Source organism: Cucumis melo, chromosome 8 (assembly GCF_025177605.1).
Source record: "Cucumis melo cultivar AY chromosome 8, USDA_Cmelo_AY_1.0, whole genome shotgun sequence".
Taxonomy (NCBI): Eukaryota; Viridiplantae; Streptophyta; class Magnoliopsida; order Cucurbitales; family Cucurbitaceae; genus Cucumis; species Cucumis melo.
In genome coordinates, this window is record NC_066864.1 from 30295847 (window position 1) to 30314473 (window position 18627).

The 18627-nt window shown below is 31.5% G+C and overlaps 3 protein-coding genes across 5 annotated transcripts; 2 read left to right on the forward strand and 1 right to left on the reverse strand.

The window, feature by feature from the left end:
• The first annotated feature begins 4600 nt into the window (after positions 1 to 4600).
• LOC103491189 (aquaporin PIP2-2-like) lies at positions 4601 to 6294 on the forward strand. Its single transcript, XM_008451033.3, has 4 exons — positions 4601 to 5162; positions 5257 to 5552; positions 5636 to 5776; positions 5863 to 6294. The coding sequence occupies exons 1-4, from the start codon at positions 4865 to 4867 to the stop codon at positions 5980 to 5982; spliced, it is 855 nt and encodes a 284-aa protein (XP_008449255.1). The 5' UTR covers positions 4601 to 4864; the 3' UTR covers positions 5983 to 6294.
• Positions 6295 to 7179: 885 nt separating this feature from the next.
• On the reverse strand, positions 7180 to 13701 carry LOC103491190 (uncharacterized). Of its 2 annotated transcripts, none has more exons than XM_008451035.3 (10): positions 13658 to 13701; positions 13141 to 13238; positions 11635 to 11856; positions 11341 to 11536; positions 10035 to 10205; positions 9836 to 9952; positions 8365 to 8562; positions 8218 to 8277; positions 8043 to 8141; positions 7180 to 7449 (listed from the first exon to the last, which is right to left on the reverse strand). In XM_008451035.3, the coding sequence occupies exons 3-10, from the start codon at positions 11772 to 11774 to the stop codon at positions 7345 to 7347; spliced, it is 1086 nt and encodes a 361-aa protein (XP_008449257.1). In that variant the 5' UTR covers positions 11775 to 11856; positions 13141 to 13238; positions 13658 to 13701; the 3' UTR covers positions 7180 to 7344. The 2 variants fall into 2 exon arrangements, with proteins under 2 accessions (XP_008449257.1, XP_050944228.1); XM_051088271.1 differs by lacking the exon at positions 13658 to 13701 and adding an exon at positions 13477 to 13509.
• Positions 13702 to 14323: 622 nt separating this feature from the next.
• PIP2-9 (aquaporin PIP2-9) lies at positions 14324 to 16940 on the forward strand. 2 transcript variants are annotated; one of them, NM_001393786.1, is given in 4 exon segments: positions 14324 to 14783; positions 15333 to 15628; positions 16297 to 16437; positions 16534 to 16940. In NM_001393786.1, coding segments are annotated over 4 exon segments (837 nt in total). In that variant the 5' UTR covers positions 14324 to 14500; the 3' UTR covers positions 16651 to 16940.
• The last annotated feature ends 1687 nt before the right edge of the window (positions 16941 to 18627 follow it).

Sequence of the window (18627 nt, forward strand, 5' to 3'; positions counted from 1 at the left end):
AGAAATAAACGGTATAGCCCATATACATGATTGAGGCTACGTTTTAATCTTGGTGGGAGTAGCAGCATTAATGAGAAGTGCATGTGTACACCACTTTATCATATATCCTAAACTATACAATTATTAAATTAATACATAGAGTGAGATGAAATGGATAGATAATCTATAACATTATTCTACCATACTAAACTTACATCAACACAATTATTATATTTTAATGAGTCATATACACCTCACCACACTCTACCAAACCAATGACAAACATTCTTCTCCAAACTAATTCCTATTTCTTTTCTCCACAACTTTTTTATGAGAAAATGGTGAAAAGATCATCCGTAGTTATAATTACGACCTCAAACTTTTAACTTCAACTTCAGTTAAAGTTAAATCCTCAAACTTATAGTAATTGTAAAAATTAAATCCAAAAATTAAAAAAAAAAAAAATTGAATGATCAAACAATATACATACAATAATTTATATGTCATTTACATCCCATTATATTATAATTTACAAAATTCTTCCTTTTTTTTTTTTTTTTTTTTCTCAAATGATATGGATAAGTATCAGTGTAGTCTGGTGAAGGGATTAATTATTTTATGAAATTAAAATAGTTTTTAGATGAAACAGATATTATTATAATTATAATTAAAGATAATATATAATTCAAATGGAAAGTATAATAATAACACATTAACGTTTGTGAATGGTAGGTGAAGGATACAGTCACGTGGGAGTAAAATAGGGGAGAAAAGCATGATTGAGGGAGGAGGCGAGCAATCAACATCAACCACCACCGTCCTTCTCCAACTCACTCTTCCCCACTCCCTTATCATTTCTCCCTCTTCCCTATGAACACAAAAATGCCCCACCCCCACCCCCTTAAAATCATAACTTTTTCCTTATTTCCCTCATCCTAATTTTACTTCTAAAAATCAACCTGTTTTATATTTCTTTTCATAGCATCATTCTTATAATAAAACTTAAAATTAAATAGCCCTTTCTAGAATACAAAAGAAACAAAGTTGTGGCTGTTCATTGTCCACGTATCATCTCCTATTTGCAAACTCATTTTCCATTTCTTTCTTCCTCCTTTTAATTCTCTCTCTCTCTCTCTCTCTCTTTAAATACTATTTATTTTAAGCTTTCTATGTTGTTTTTTTCTTTCTTTTGGTAGTTTATGTTTTAAAATACTTATTTTCATTTAATCTACCTCCTTTATTAATTAATATTAAATTTTGATAATTAGATTTGACTTTTTAAAATTAATAGTAAAACTAAAAAGAACTTCAACATTATGGACCAAGGCAAGTATTTAGGGTATTGTATTAGAAGTGATTTAATTGCAGTAATTTGAACCCAAAAAAAGTTGTTTTTTCTGTTAATGTAAGACTTGCAACATTGTACACAATTCAATCCTTTAGGTATATACAATTGATGAGTATAATTCCCACTTGAATTTCCAAAAATTGAAATATTTTCTTTAACGTAGCTATGAATTAACGTTTTGATGTTTATTGGGGTTGGTCTCTTTCATACTTCTTTTCTTTTTTCGACTTTTTTTTTTCTTTAATGAATACAAAAGAATCAATACTTTTTTTTCTTTTTCTTTTTTTTTTTTACTATTTTCACTTTTAACTTAGGTTGTTAAGAATATGCATTTCACACTATGTTGATTTGATGGCTAGTGCTACGTATCAATACCAAAGGTAAAGGATGGTTAGTATTGATTTATTTCAAAGTGAGCATCAACTAGATCAAACTAAGTGAGAACGGTCCATCGATTATAGTTAGAGATTACATAAAGAAATAACATATAACCAAATCAACTCTCTAGTTTTCTTTTTATTCTTAAGTTTAAGTCAACTGCGTTTAATTGATTAAAACGTTGAATGATTAGCTCCTACGTTTATTATTCTTAGAGTTGGGCAATAATTTAAGGTTGGAATATGGGTGAAGGTGGTGAACTTGAGCCTCTCATTCGAATTCTTAACAATAAATTATTTACTCCTAAAATAAACCTTTTAATGACGTTGTGGCAAAGATCATTGTATTTTAATTGTAAATTGCTAAACTTTTATATACATTATCAATTAGAATATCATAATCATAATTGCCAAATGAATAAGGAAATATATTTTAAATGATTAAATTTCTAAAAATATTTACAAATACACATAGTATATATTTGTTTACTGTGATCTATCACAAATAAATTGTGATATTTTGATTCATTTTATTATATTTGAAAATATTCTTTTTAAAATGAAAGAAATTATTATGGATAGCAAGATGTCGAAACTATTTATAGCACAAAATTTAAATCATATTTATATGTTGGCATAAACGATTTATATAATAAAATTAGCAAGATTTTTTAGTTATTTATAATTTAATTAATACGATAAATCTAGAGTTTAATCATCAAAATATAAAAAGCCACATCATCATTCCGTTAAAAAGTTAACGAAAATCTAACGATAAGTAATAAAGTAAGTTCTTTTTCCAAAAGTTCAGAGACCAAGACAAAGGTCTAAATGGAACTTTAAGGACCAAAATAGGATATTAACTTTAAAATTGAAAATGTGGAGAAGTTGTGGTGGTAAATCTTTATATTGTTTCATATGTTTGTTTAGGTGAAACGGTAATCCTAATAAATTAAATTATAGTACTAAAATGAAATGTTTAATATATATATATATATAATTTAGGTTTTGAAAAAGGAGAGAAATATGATGATAGATTTAGAGAGGGGGGCAGAGTGTTGAGATAATAAAACCAACCATTACATACGTAATGGACCTACAAAAGAGTTTAGGGGTCACCCAACCCACCAATTATGCCTTAATAATTCCCACCGTCCTTCCTCCTTAAATTCCTCCTCCATTCAAATTTATACCAAATTCTCACCATTTCCAACTTCTCAATTACTTCATCTAACTTCTCAACACCTATATCGTTTTCTTTTATAAACAACTCAATCAGTAGCATCCTTGTATTAAGGTATGTGTTTGAATTTCATTACCCCAATCATCCATGCTAAGTAAAAAGCATATAACAATTATAACAAAAGCATGAAATCTTAGTAGCACTCTTAAAATTTTTCATAGATTTAGTAATTTTTTATCGTAAAGAACACATGTTTTGAGCTTTAATGATTTTTTTTCTCTCTCCCATTCAAATTTGTTAATGTTCATTTTGTTGTATTGTTATATTAACAAGAAGGTTTAAAACAATAATATTGTAACTAATTACACATCGTAAATAGTTAGAAACAGTAATTATTATAATTAGAACTTCAAACATTGAATGAACTGCTTGAAGTTGATAACCAAACTAAGATTTGAATTTTGTGGTAGATCTTCTAAATCCTTTGTCTTTCTTTTTTCTTTTTTTCTTTTTTTTTTTTTGTTAATTAATTATGAAAACTTTGGTGTGGTGTTATGGCAAGATGACCAAACAAAATCTTTAACTTATAGCCTAAGAAACAAACCCATGTGGGAGAGTTTTACTAATTAAGTTCACTCCCAATTAATTCAAAGCACAATTAGTGTTTTTTTTAGTCAAGTTACTGATGAAATATCAATGAAAAATACCACAATCTAATTTTAAAAAAAAAAATAATGAAAAGTATAGGGAATAAATTGTGTAGAATTAAACCCAATATTCAGCAATTGCGTTTACAAAATCATGATTTGTGGATTTTTGTGGTGATATATTTAAAGAAAACAAAAGAGAATCGTATTGAATTGAAAGAAAGAACAAAAAGAAAAAGGAGGGTTCAGCGGTGATACCATGTGATTAGAAATTAAAGAAAAGCTAGTGGTTGAGGTTGTTCCACGTGGCATTAGGAGACCTGTCTTTCACAATTTCTATTGGTTGTAATTACCTGTTTTATTTATTTATTTATTTATTTAATAATTGACCATTATTTTATAACATAACAATGTTATAATACAAAACATATATTTATTTAAAATTAGCAACAAAACTTTGAACATAAAAACAAAAAAAAAAAAAACAAAAACAAAAAAAAAAAAAGAAATTGATTTGTAGCCTTTTTATTATTATCATTATCATTATTACTATTATTATTATTATTATTAAATATAATTGTAGAAAGTGCACAAAAGAGAGAATCTCACCGCATTGGCTATTTTAATATAATTCCTATATATTTAAATAAAATTCATTACCTAATACTTACAATAATTTAATTTTAAAAAATAAAAGGATGGGAAATAATACTCTTTTCTTGACGATTTAATATATATATAAATGAAAAATTATTAGAATATGAAAAATTGTATGGATAAAAAAGGTGCTCTTTTTTTTTTTTATGTGATATAAGAAAAAGTTGAATGAGAATAGGCTAAAATATGGATATCACTATCGTTCAAAATATTAATTACCTTCAAGACTAAAATGTTAGATATTTGGAATAGATAAATGCTCTCAAACTGATAACAAATTGGCATATAGGTTGAAGAAGATTCAGCCCTCAATTTGATTATGAATTCTAAAGTAAATTCTCCATCCTCCCAACCCTATTTCTTTCGAACAAAGAAAATCTCCAAAAGAAAAAAAGGGGAACAAATCACAATTATTTTTACCATTACAATGAGAACTTTTTGTCATGAGAATTTTGAGTGTGAGAGAGAGAGGGAAGAGAAGGTACTAGAACAGAGCACCACTGTGGGGTCACTCAATTGAAAAAAATGGAAAGCTTTTCAAAATGGGGCGGCGAGAAATTCACATCCCTCCGTTAAAGGAATCTCTCCTCCTTCACTTTTCCTATAAATCTTTTTCATTTCCATCCATAACCCATCGTCCCTTTTCTTCTCTATCTCTTCATTTTCTCCAGCCATGGCCAAAGATTCCGATGCCGGAGCCTTCGCCGCCAAGGACTACCACGACCCTCCACCGGCCCCTTTCATCGACCCCCACGAGTTTACTCAATGGTCATTTTACAGAGCCATCATCGCCGAGTTCATCGCCACTCTCCTCTTCTTGTACGTCACTGTTCTCACTGTCATTGGCTATAGTAGCCAGTCCGACATCAAACATAACGGCCAAATCTGCGGTGGTGTCGGCATTCTTGGCATCGCTTGGGCTTTCGGTGGAATGATCTTCGTTCTTGTCTACTGTACTGCTGGAATTTCAGGTGAGTTTAAAGTTTAATTTCCTCACACAGTTCTTTCTATTTAACTACAAATCCACCCGTGGGTAATCTTTATAAACACTCCCCTGTTTTTCAGGTGGACATATCAATCCGGCGGTGACATTTGGGCTGTTTTTGGCTCGGAAAGTCTCGTTGGTGAGGGCTGTTCTGTACATGGTTGCTCAATGCCTTGGTGCTATTTGTGGATGTGCTTTGGTTAAATCGTTTCAAAAGGGTCTTTACATTCGTTACGGCGGTGGAGCCAATTCTCTCGCCGACGGCTACAGTACCGGCACTGGCTTAGCCGCTGAGATCATCGGAACTTTCGTTCTTGTCTACACTGTCTTCTCTGCTACAGATCCCAAGAGAAGCGCTAGAGATTCTCACATTCCAGTAAGTTTCGAACCCAAATTTAATTTCCATGGAAAACGATCAATTCCATATTCTAATAATGTTGGTTGCCTTTGAAATCGAAGGTTCTAGCTCCTCTGCCAATTGGGTTCGCCGTGTTCATGGTTCACCTAGCCACCATTCCAGTCACCGGCACCGGTATCAACCCAGCTCGAAGCTTTGGTGCTGCGGTGGTTTTGAACGAGAGCAAGCCATGGAACGACCATGTAATTTTCTCTTTCTCTTAACAACCCATGATTTGGTTTTGTAGATTACAAATTTTAGAAGTTTGTTTTTTGCATTTCTGAAACAGTGGATATTCTGGGTTGGGCCATTCATCGGAGCTGCAATTGCTGCATTTTATCACCAATTTATTTTGAGAGCTGGAGCTGTCAAAGCGTTGGGATCTTTCAGGAGTACTCAAAGTGTTTGATGATTTTGTTGATGAGAAGAATGGGGGTTTGGCTTTGGATCTAAAATGTGCGATTAGGGAAGACATTTGAGTTTTAGTTTTCCATTTTCTGGCACTTCTTTTTTATCTGTGCCTTTACTTTCTTTTGCTGTGTTGTTATTTATGTTGTTGTTCAATCCTTTTTACTTTTTTAAGCACATATTTTGAAGGTTTTATTTTTAATTATTGCAAAAGAAAGTTGTTTGGTTTAAGAAATGGATGTAGGGAAATTGTGTTGGTTCTTCTAAGAACTTTAAATCCAAGGACATTGGCATCCCATCAACCATTTTTAAATTTGTTTTCAAATTTGTTTACATAAATGTTCATTTACAATACATTTTTTATTCAAGGAAAACGCTAAAACATTTAATAAAGAATAACAATGTTTTAGGGACAAAAAAATATTTTAATTTTTAAATTAATTTTTTATAAAAAACTTCATAGGTGATAAAATTAAATTTCAAATATTATAATATCAAAATGTAGGCTTCAACTAATATCGATATCTTAAAAATGTATGAAGTTATGAAAAATTGGAAATGGATGAATGTTGAGGCAATGTGTCTCATTAGGGGTTGGTGGGGGATCCGGGAGGGGGACAGGGAATGTAATCCCCGTCCCCCCCCATCTCCATTTAGGTAATAGGAAGGAACAAAATTCTCCTCTCCATCCAATTGGGGTGGATGCCTAAGGCTAAATCACATCTTTTGATATTGCAAAGTTCATTCTTTTCTTTATCTTGTTACTGATTTGTAGTTATTTCTATTTGTATCTATTTAAAGTCTACTCAAAATTACCAAACGTAAAGTTACTATTATCCATTTAATTCTAGCCTCTTTTTTTTTTTTTTTTTTTAATTACGTTGAACCCTACATTCAAGAAGTCTATAGAAGTTGGCATAAAAAACTTAAATTGTAATTCTAACGAAAGTTTTGAACTGACTTAATTGTAAAAGCTTCAGAGTTAAATTAATATATAACTACAAAAAGTTGTAATCTATAAAACCTCAAAGTACAAGAAAAGAAAAAAAACAAAGAGTTTAATTTCATTCCGCAGGTAAAATTTATAGGGTAACATTTATACATTGACAATTAGATAAAAGGTGCGAAAATTTTTATGAACTCTTTTCGTTCACAAAAAAAGGGTAGGACTAGGAATTTACAAAGCAACTCGAGAAAATGATAAATAACGACTATGCAATTGCAAATGCATCATTTACTTTACATCCTACACAGATTCATAAGCGCAGAGAGATATCATAACAAAAGAGAAAAAAAGAAAAATTGTATTACGTTTTCACATTGGATACACTTTGGTTCCCTTGAGAATTGAGAAAAGAAACCTTCACTGCAGCTGTTCTTGTTTCCCATTTGCATCGCCTTCATCTTGAATCTCTTTCACATGCTTCGACTCATACAGTTGTTTCGATTCCTCCAGCTGCTTCGATACCTAATCATTAAGCAAAAACCAACCAACAGTAATTCAGGCTCTAATTCTTTCAAGAAACAAAGTAAAATAGCATTTTTCTTTTCCTTGTGCTTCTAAATAATTCCATAAAAGATGAGATCTTTAAATAAAAAGGATGAAAACCTGAAGCTTCTAACTTTGATGAATGTGAGAATTTTGGTTAGTATCATTGGAAATAGAGTGACTGATTTTCATTTTATCATTCTTTCAAACATTTCTAAATTAAATGACTGTTCCAAGTGTACTCTTTACACAGTGGAAACTAGGAGTTCACCCAATGGATCTAGATGTAACTCATTCATCAGATTCCTAAATCAAAATAACACAATGTAGAGATAACAAAACATGTGAATCAGATTCCTTTCACGTGAAACTGCCAAACCAAATACTGATGCGATGACTTACGATGCATTGAATAAACAAGTTCCTTTGCGTGTTTAACAAATTTTAGATCCATTAGAATCATGCATATCCTACCCACCAAATATTCATGCTCAATTCAAAGATGGTTCACGTTCATTGTTTGTCAAGAGGGGCTTGGGGGAAGGGGGTGGTAGATAGAAAGGGATATGTACTTTAATTGAGTAAGCCATGGGCAATAATGTATCTGGATCCATTGCATCCTCCGGGAAATTTCGCAAAGCATGTATGAGTTTTTCAAACGGCAATTTTACCTGTGATAAACGAAAAATCAATATTAGCAGGAATGTAGGCGAGGCTGCTGAATCAACAAAGCAATTCATAACTCACCAAGTCATCATGGCAGTACTTTAGAAGAGCCAAACCAACTTTGAAGACAATAGTAACACCCTGTGGTAGAAAACATTAATAACAAGCGCGAATATATTTATAGAACTCTGTTGCAGAAAAGGATGCATATCGTTTCAAGTAACCAACCTCATAAAGAAAGACATCCCAAATTCGTAGGGCCAAATGGAAGGGAAAAGAGTAAGAGAAAACAGTAATAAACCATTGGCTCGCGTACATGCTAGGATTTATCATCTCCCGAGTAAAATGCTCTCCAAGCTTAGGCAGCTGCTCTCTCACAAGGTTATCAAATTGAAATAGGTACTGCTGCACTAGAGGAAGCCCCGCCTATCCAAAAAAACAAAAAACTCTCTTCAAATTGAACCCAGCCAAAATCAATAAAAAAAAGTATTAATAGTTGAAACAACTCTCAGAAACGTAATAAATGGCAAAACTTCAAATCACTTTGTAAAAAACGCACCACCATTAACTTGGCCGGCAACTCTAGAGTAGTGCAGGCTAGTTTATAACGATCTCTTACTTATAAGCATCCACTCACGCAGAAATCATGGTTGGATGAATAAAAGCATATGATAAACAAAATAAAATTTTATGAAATACGAATCTAGCATGAATTGTTGTATGCAGTTTACTCAATGATAGAAAGGCCGTTGAATGGAACAATATCCTGGAACTTCTTGAGAACATTTAGACGTAGGCGAGGCCAGAACCGAGGGAAGTTGGATCAAATTAATGCTAGAATTGTGTACTCTAATTTCTGAACAGTTCCCTAGCTTGATCAAGTGAAGTGCATGGAAAAATGAATTCTTCATTTCATCTTGCTCCTGGGCGGATAACACCAGTAAGAATAACAGAAATGTGAAGTACTTTGTGAAGCAGCTGACATTGACCATCTCTGTACCCATTGCACAGAAGTAAAGGATTTGAGGAAATCTATGTGCTAATTTCAATTTTCTGTGGGCTCGTTCAAAGAGTTATAGTGTGGGTTAAGAGATGATCATTTCACTTGCAAAAATATTGGGCATGGAGATTATGTTGTTTGCTTGCTCAAGGAGTTTAACATTTCCCCAACATTCAATGAGGCAGAGCTATCAGATTATATACCCAAGAAGAAATTCTGGTAATAGATCGCCCAGGAACAACTTAGCTTTTGTTTGCTGATGGGTAGGGACGGGAACTTTTGCAGTGATAATGGGATAATTTCTTTCCTTAATTTCTCTTTTCATTTGTTCTAACAGAACAGGTAGCAATCAGTTCGCTGTTAACGCAAGTTAGTTGTAGTTATTAGATAATAGCAAACTTAATGGTTACTAAGGATCATAGAGTCTAAAACTCAAATAGGTCAGCACCACAGCCATAGAGGAAGTAATCAACGTTCCTAATACCTAAATCTCCCAGACGAACGGGTCTAGCGACCAAGAATCACTTCAAGATACTAATCAGCTTTAACAATAAACAATAAAAAATGTTTTGATTAAGCATAAAGCACCAGAAGGGAGATTATGGCCATTCATTTGTTCTGATTGTAAAATTTTCGGTACAGCAAGTTATTATAGAGTTGAAGTCACAATAAAGGAGAAATCTAAAAGAATGGAGTTACCAGATACAATCCTTCCATTGGAGCATGAACTGCACCTTTAAGTAATGCCACCAACAGCCAGAATGCATCCTCTTCACTCATATAGAGAAGCAACAAACCAGCTAAAAATCCCATTCCCTACATGCTCAAAAGTATTACATACTGTTCACCACCAAATATAATTGTTAACGTATGACTGATGAAAAAATAAGATTCGGACCTGAACATATCCAACATTCCTATCAAAAACCGAATATGCCTTTAAGACATTGTAGAGAGATCTTTGACCAGGTCCATGTCTCTGCTGGAAGAAGACGTGTGAAGGAAAGGTACGAGAGATATCACGAATGATATCCAATTCAGAGGCTGATGTCTCATATATTACCAATTGCTGCAAAAGATATATACACACACCACTTGATTAGCATCATCCTTAGGACGATAGATTTATAAGACAAAAAGTGGCACAGTCTATTCATGTATTCAAAGAAAAACATGCAAGGATAGGTATGAGAAATGTCTCAGAGTCTAGACAATTGCAAGGCAAATTACCAAATTTCTCCAAAGATAGGCCACTTAATACCGTAACCCTTAGAACTACATACTTATAAGACTACAAAAGAAGACTAAAAATAATCACCTATTGGCTGTTGAATAAGATTTGTGTATAGGTTTCTACTTTACTGATGACTAACGCAAATGAAAGGTTACCATTGCATGCATTCTCATATAAAAGCACAGAAACACACTCAGTAGCAGCTGCGTAGCTGGGTAACATAATCATCAATCAAATACGAGTAGTACACAGCATTTATAGTCAGTAAGAATAATCATATCATATGCCACCCCACAGATGAAACATAAAGCAGTTAAGTCTTGCCTGATTTTTTTATTACAATTTCAAAAATATATTGCCTTTTTTTTTTTATTTGCAATGTAAATCAAATTTGACAAGAAAACACTTCCATTGGTAAGAATGAAAATTTACAACCCTGGGTCATAAGCCAAACCATAAGCCACGAAATGAAATAAAAGAAAAGGACTTCAACTAGAAATACAAGTCCAAAAATTGACATCGAAGTGAGCCAGACTCCAAATCTTACTTTCAAGGTCCCACTATTCCAGAAAAGGGCCTAGTTTTACTTCTTACCAAAAGCTCCAAATAGTAGCAAAGAACCCCACTTGCTAAATTTGATGGTGAAGTAAAACTCCAGTACTTAGAAAATTCGTCCATACATTCATTTGTTTTCTTTTAAATCCTAATAAAATTTGATGGTGAAGTAAAACTCCAGTACTTTAAAGGTTGAATAAAAGTGTACTGATTTCAAGAAAATTTTATTGATTAACCTTTGCATATCTAAAGCTTCTAAAAGAGCCCTTTGTATTTTCGAAACTTAACACATTGAAACATTAATTAGGATGCAGAAACTAATTACTTTTTTTATTTTAGAAAGCTTACAACAAAGATATTTGCAAAAACTCATTTTAACACCATGATTTCAAACAAATTCTAAAAAACCCAATACCTCATAGACTCCAGGATTCATCAACAGCAAGTCTCGACTTCCAGAAATCAACTGCCAAACAAGACCCCTTAAACAATCGGGAATACCTTTCCTTATACGCCTTTTAACAACATTTGGCTTTCTCCTAACATAATGCTTCCAGTCACTCCCTCCAACTCCAATCATTTTCCTCCATTTTCTAACTCTTCTTTCCTCCCTGAAATTATAGAATATCCACAGTGCATAATCAACTAAATCCTTGACAAAGAAAAGCAGAACATGGAAGAAATTATGGATCCATCAATAAAAGCATACCTCTCGTTTACGGTGGACCTGTTCTTGGTTAAAGCATCTGAAGAACTATTCTGTTCCTTTTTTAAGAATCCAAACCTGTCTAATTGCCTGGGCGAAGGAAGTGGACCTGGTTCAAAGTCATCTATTGTATTTCTTTCCATTCCACCATTACAAATGTGCTCTTACAGTCCAAAAAGTAGATAAAGTTCCTCTGTCTTCCTCGCCATGATAAAGTTTTACTGACTACAAAAAATACATGAACAATCAACAAATAAATATAGTCTGTAAAAGGGAAACTCCTTTAAAGAGCAGCCATACATAAAAGGATGCAGTAAAGTACTAATTTCACTAAAATATCAGAGAAAACAAACTAGTCTGGTTGAGTACAAAATCAGCCCTAAAATCAAGTAAAAACAAGTGGCATTTTTTTTTAACAATTTTTCGAAGAAGTATCAGATCAGTAAATAATGAAAACAGACTGCAATAACTACTATTCATAAAAAAAGAAAGTAAAAAAATGACAAACTAAGTTCTTCAGCTGTTATGATTGATCAAAAGGAGGGGAAATAGCTTAACAAGAAGAAAAGAGAAGAAGAAGAATTGAATTTTGATGCCTTCTCCATCGCTTTCTACTACGCCTAAAAATGACAAACTAAGTTCTTCAGCTGTTATGATTGATAATTGTAATCACAGGATAGCAGATCATAAGATTTTTATTGATTGCAAAATACCCACAACGAGCTCCCTAGAACAACTTTGTTTCAGTACCAAAATGAATAAGAAAACAAAAGGTTCTAGCTTAAATTTTAAAAGATGAAAAATGCGAAGGAGCAAGAGACAAAAGAATTAGACAAATGAAATAGTCATCTACAATGAGATAAAAGCTGGCAACATTATTCCAATCTAGGAAACCCAAAATTCTAGTCTTCTAACACAAGAGTGAGACAAAATCATCATTTCAAGCTACTTCACAATAATTCTCGAGAAGTTTGGCATATTCCTCCAAAGTCATAGTATCTCTTGCATGGCATTGCATTAACCACTAGCTTGATTTATCTACACCACTACGTAAGAAATGATCAACTAGAAACTCAAAATGACAAGCTAAATAGTAGATGATTTGAAACTTGCAACCGGAATCAAACGTCAATAGCAAAATAAAGAGATGTCCAGACGAAACAATCTGTTTGGCAGCAATGAAAGAAGGGAAATGTAGGATCCAGAATACATGATAGTGAAACTAAATCGTGTTGGCTTCATCAATTAGATATCCGATCTTCTTCCCAGCCGGAAGAGAATCCAAAATAGTGATTATATATCAAATTTCAGCAAATCATTCGCATAACAAAACAGGATCTAAGTTTTTTCTCCTGATCCAAAGAGACTACAATTCAATCCCTCAAATTCCACAAGACAGACAAATCTATAACAAAAATTAATTTGAAAAGTATGCGAAACAGCAACAAATTCAGATAAAATCGTAGGGGAAAAACAGATTCAAAGAAGTAGAATAATAGAGAAACATACCTGAAGTCAAAGGATAAGAGAAGATTCAATTATGAAAATGAGAGAATCCGAGAGATTTTGGAACGCGGAAAAGAGAGATCCTTTGAAGAACACAAATCCTGACCCAGAAGGAAGAAAGCAATTTTTGAATTGTATTTTAAGAATTCTATTTTTATGAAAATTTAATAAATAAACATAAATTTCTTTCGATCCTATCATTTTACAAAATGAAAAACGTAAATTAGTATATGAAATTCTCTTTAACAAATAAACTTTTGGTAGTAAACCTACCAAAAAAAAAAAAGAAAAGAAAAAGAAAAAGAAACAAAAAACAAACAACAAAAAATGAATCTATACTTCATGAACTTTATTTTCCTAAAAATGTATTTAATTTTCAAAACTTCACCAACTCCCTAAACTTATCATACTTCTTTTAATGTTTGGTTTAGAAAAAGATTGGGTGGAACTAATAATTGTGTAAATTAAACTTTTATAAACAAATCAATTTAAACTATCATCAAGATGGGATGGTTAATACATGAAAGGTTCGTTTATGTTCTCTCTTTCGAACTTTAGAGCTATAAAGCTCTGGTCTTCGATTATTCCACCATCTCTCTCAAATATATTTGGAGGGTTTCTCAAAGGCCTCTACATGGGTTTGGGCACAAAGATTGGACTTTGGATTAGGGCATAGTTGGGCTTGATCCCAAAATCTCAACCAAATCCAATTTACAATTTGAGGCCCAATTGAGGTATAACCGATAATAATGTTTTTAATCAACCTTGAATTTGAACATATCTATCATTGCGACCAGTGAGGTTATTGAAGACTAGTCTCATACTTCAACAAAAGTTTCTTCTCCAAAGGAACAATTTTCATTTTGGTATATGTTTAATTTGATTTCTTTCCATGTTTCTTCCTCAATGGCAGTTCATTTCCATATAATGTAAATTGAACACAAGTTGTGGTTATTAATATTAATATTCGATAAATAAGTCGAAGCTGAATTTTTTTTATCAAATTTAAAAATATTGGAGAGATTAATAATATATTCCATTAAAAATTTGAATAGGTGACCTTAAGTCCAACCAAGGGCGAGTACACAAAAGTGTTTTCTAAAATCAGTGTAAAAAACATGAAATGAGAACAAGTTTGCCGACGAGTTTATTCTTAGTCACTTTCAACTAACAACCTCCATTTTCGAACTAATCGAAGCCATTGGAAGTTTTTACCGATCATGGATTCCACTTTACATCCCAAGCATATTTTCTTCATCTCTTAATCTCCTATTTATTATCATTCCTTAATTCAAACATTACTAACTCACTCACTCACTCTCTAATTGCCCACCCCCTCCCCTGTTTCTTCCCATAGTTAATAATGTCTAAGGATCTTGATCCTGGTTTTCCCACCGGCGACTACTTCGATCATCCTCCGGCTCCCTTCTTCGACTCTGAAGAGCTCTTGCGGTGGTCCTTTTATAGGGCTGTTATTGCCGAGTTCATTGCTACTCTTTTGTTTTTGTATGTTGGAGTTCTTACTGTGATCGGAAGCCAAAGTCAGGATTCTGCCGCGGTATGCGGCGGCGTTGGTGTTCAAGGTATTGCTTGGGCGTTCGGCGGCACCATCTTTGTTCTCGTTTACTGCACCGCCGGCATTTCTGGCAAGTTCTTCTAACTCTTTCTTTCTCCCTCTTTTATTTGTGTTTCATGTTGAACTCAAAAAACTTAAACTTATGGTTACAATAAATTAACAACAGACTTTGATAGTTTATTAGATATTTTAATTATAGATGAAAATTTTGAAGCTGTAATTCTAACTTTCTTTGGGTTAATTATAATTTTGTCTCTAAAACCGTGAATATAATTTTTGATTGATTCATAAGTTCAACTAATATTTGTTTGAATGGAAATCTAACTTGAAATTAAGTTTCAAATCTTATTGAATTACAAAAACATAGTTTTCTATAAATAAACTATTCAGTTGAGTTCATTATTTTATAAAATTTATTTGGATCTAAAGAAAGAAGACAAACCATTAATTACATGAAGTAGAAATCAATATTGCAATCTAAATTAGAAAATTGGTAAAACTATTGGAAACATTTATAAACATAGCAAAATATTATCTAGATTGCGATAAACTCATCTATCAATAAACTTTAAAAGTAAATGGCTTGTAAAATTGGTTATATATGAATATGAATGGGCAGGAGGACATATAAATCCAGCGGTAACATTTGGTCTGTTCTTGGGTCGGAAAGTTTCATTGGTTAGGGCTGTGTTGTACATAATGGCTCAGTGTTTAGGAGCCATTTGTGGGTGTGGTCTAGTGAAATCATTAAAGAAGGCTAATTTCAATGCCTTTAGCGGTGGAGCCACCGAACTCGCCGACGGCTTTAGCCCTAGTGCTGGTCTTGCTGCTGAGATCATCGGAACCTTTGTTCTTGTATACACTGTCTTCTCTGCTACCGATCCCAAGAGAAAAGCTAGAGATTCCCACGTTCCCGTAAGTATTTGAATTTTTAAAATTTTATTGATTTTATTTTTCAAATTTAAAATTTGATTTTATCTCTTCTTACATTTTTAATTTTAAGTCTATTAAATTATTTTTAAATAATTATGAAGCTTATTTCTTAAACTAATTTTGATAGAAATAAAAATTAGTGAAACTTAGTCGTTATAGGTTAAATTGCAAATTCGTTTCTTACAAATAAGTTTCCATTAGTAGGCCGTACGATTCGAACTATTTAGGAAGATTTTATTAGATTTTCTTGACTATTAAATCACAAAGAACTAAATTTGATTTTAAAAAATTGGTTCAATTTGTAATTTAACATTCATTATAATTTTTTTTTACATTAAGAAAAAATCTTTGATTCAATTTATATAGATAAAATTATTAAAAATATTTAGGAAATAGATCAATTTTTTTTTTTTTTTTTTTTTTATCAACGAAGACATTAAAAATACAACTAAAACCTAAAATTTACATTTATTTAGTTAAAAAGAAACATAAATCTTGAAACTTAACCACTAAAAATGGAACAAAACTATAATATTATAGAATTAAATTGAACTCTAACTTAGACGAGTGAAAAGCATAGTATGTTGAAATGAAATTATGATGAGGAAATGAAAAGTGAATTTAAACTTGGAACTAATCTAATTTGAAAGGTTCTAGCGCCGCTCCCAATTGGGTTTGCGGTGTTCGTGGTGAATTTAGCGACGATTCCGGTGACCGGCGCCGGCATTAACCCAGCTCGAAGCTTCGGCTCAGCAGTGATGTTCAACAACCACAAAGCTTGGGATAACCATGTAATTTAACTCAATTTGATTTCTCAGCTTTTTGTTTATATTTTGTCTCTCAATCTTTTAATAATTTGAATGTTGAATTCATCTGATCATGAACAGTGGATATTCTGGGTTGGACCTTTCATTGGAGCTGCAATGGCTGCAACTTACCATGAATTTGTTTTGAGAGGAGGAGCAGCTAAGACCTTGAAATCCTTCAAAACTTCCTCAGTTTAATAATTCTTCTTCCTTACACTTCATGCAAAATCCCCACTCTAACTTCCTTTTTCTTTTCCAATGAAACAAATAATCTACCTCTCATCTGAAAATTTAGAAGAAGCAATCTTTTGTAATTGGGTAATCTCTTTAATTGCAATCAAAAAAACCCTTTGAAATTTGAATGACCAAGTATTATTAATAGGTTAAAAAATCACTTCCATGTCCCGAAACCTTTGTAGATTAGTAACCATTAATGTGTGAGGAATTGAGAGCTAAGTTTTCAATATTATTCAGCTTAAGATTGAGAAGTGAGGCCCAATAAGCCCAAATTTGAGGAATTGAATGGATTGGTTTGGTTTATATTATAATTTTAGGAAATGGGACTCTACGCCGGCATTTCTCTCTCTTACGTAGTACGAATATTACAAATAATTAGATATTCTATAGGATTATCACACAAATATTGGAGGACTATCTATTTTTAAATTTGTTATTTTTGTAATTTAAAAGATTTAATGAAATAGGTCATGTACTTTTTGTTCCTAACTTTTAATCTCTGTATTTTCAATCTTGTTAGATAGATGAATTTAATAGGGACAAAATTTATGTTTACAAACAACAAGAAAGAATTGTTTAATTTATATTTCTACGATAATATAAACATTAAAACTATTTATGTCTACAATAATATATTTCTCCAACAAAAACTAAGTAGTTTATAAGCATTAATTATTACAAATTGTTAAAAATATATATGTATAAATTTAATTGTTATATAACAAACTTTTAATTAGGTGGATCTCATTGTTATAAAATTGAGATTAAAGTTGAATTAAGTTAACGATAGGATTTTGTTTTGTTGCTAATTTTGTTGTATTTCTATGAAAATGATCAAATTAACTTGTAAGTTGTAATTCAACCTAAAAAAATATTTATATACATTTAATTTTCTTATAGAAATATAATTAATATGATAGATGATGGGTTTAGGGTTTTAAATTATGTAGGACCAAATTGGGAAAAAAAAAAAGGAAAGAAAAGGTTTTAGACATTTTAGAATCAGAAAATGGTGAGACAAGAAAAGGACAATTGGGGAAAATGACATTACAAAAAGGGAAGTATATTTTGACTTTGCTTTCATTTTACCAAATATGTTTATATATATACATATCTGTTTGTGTTTGAGAACTGTACATCTCTGTACAATTCCATTGGATCTTCAAATCTCTCCATAAGGTTCAATTATTTTAAGATTACAATATTGTTTTGATCATTCATCTTTTGCATTTTATTTTAATCTGTGTATTCTTTTTAAATTTCAAATTTATTTCTTTTAAATGTTTCATTTTTTTAATTTAATTAAATAATAAAATCTAAGTATAAAAGGGAATTTTGAAATAACAATAAAATTTTTTTATAAAAAGACATAGGTGAAGGTTAAATTAAAAAATCACAATAAAATATCATGTCACATATTTATTAGGTTTAAAAATGTTACACTTTTACACCTAAACCTTTTTAATTTTCATTTAATCACTTATCACAATGTTATCGATTTATATTTTTTTGGTTTAGTTTTCATTTGGTTTCTATATTTTAATCTTCTAGTTTTTTATTCTTAAATATTTGCTAATATGATATTCTTTTTTGGTCTGGACGTTAATTAAGTAATAATTGATTAAGTAAGAATTATTATGATCTAAAAGTTTTAATTAATTTCTACAGTAATATAAATTTGGTGAAATTCAATCTAATTATAATAAATTGATTGTTTTTAGATTAATTAATTGACATTAACATGTTTAAAATACAAAATTTGAAAGATAAAATGAAGAAAAAATAGGAATAAAAGTGTACCATTTCCTCCTAAATTTTTAGACTGGAATTAACATAAAAAGCTAAATAATATTTTTGTATAATAACGATAATGTAAATAAATAATAATAATAACAATAATAAAAAGTCCACGTAAGTTTGAGGCGGAGCGGCGTCGTT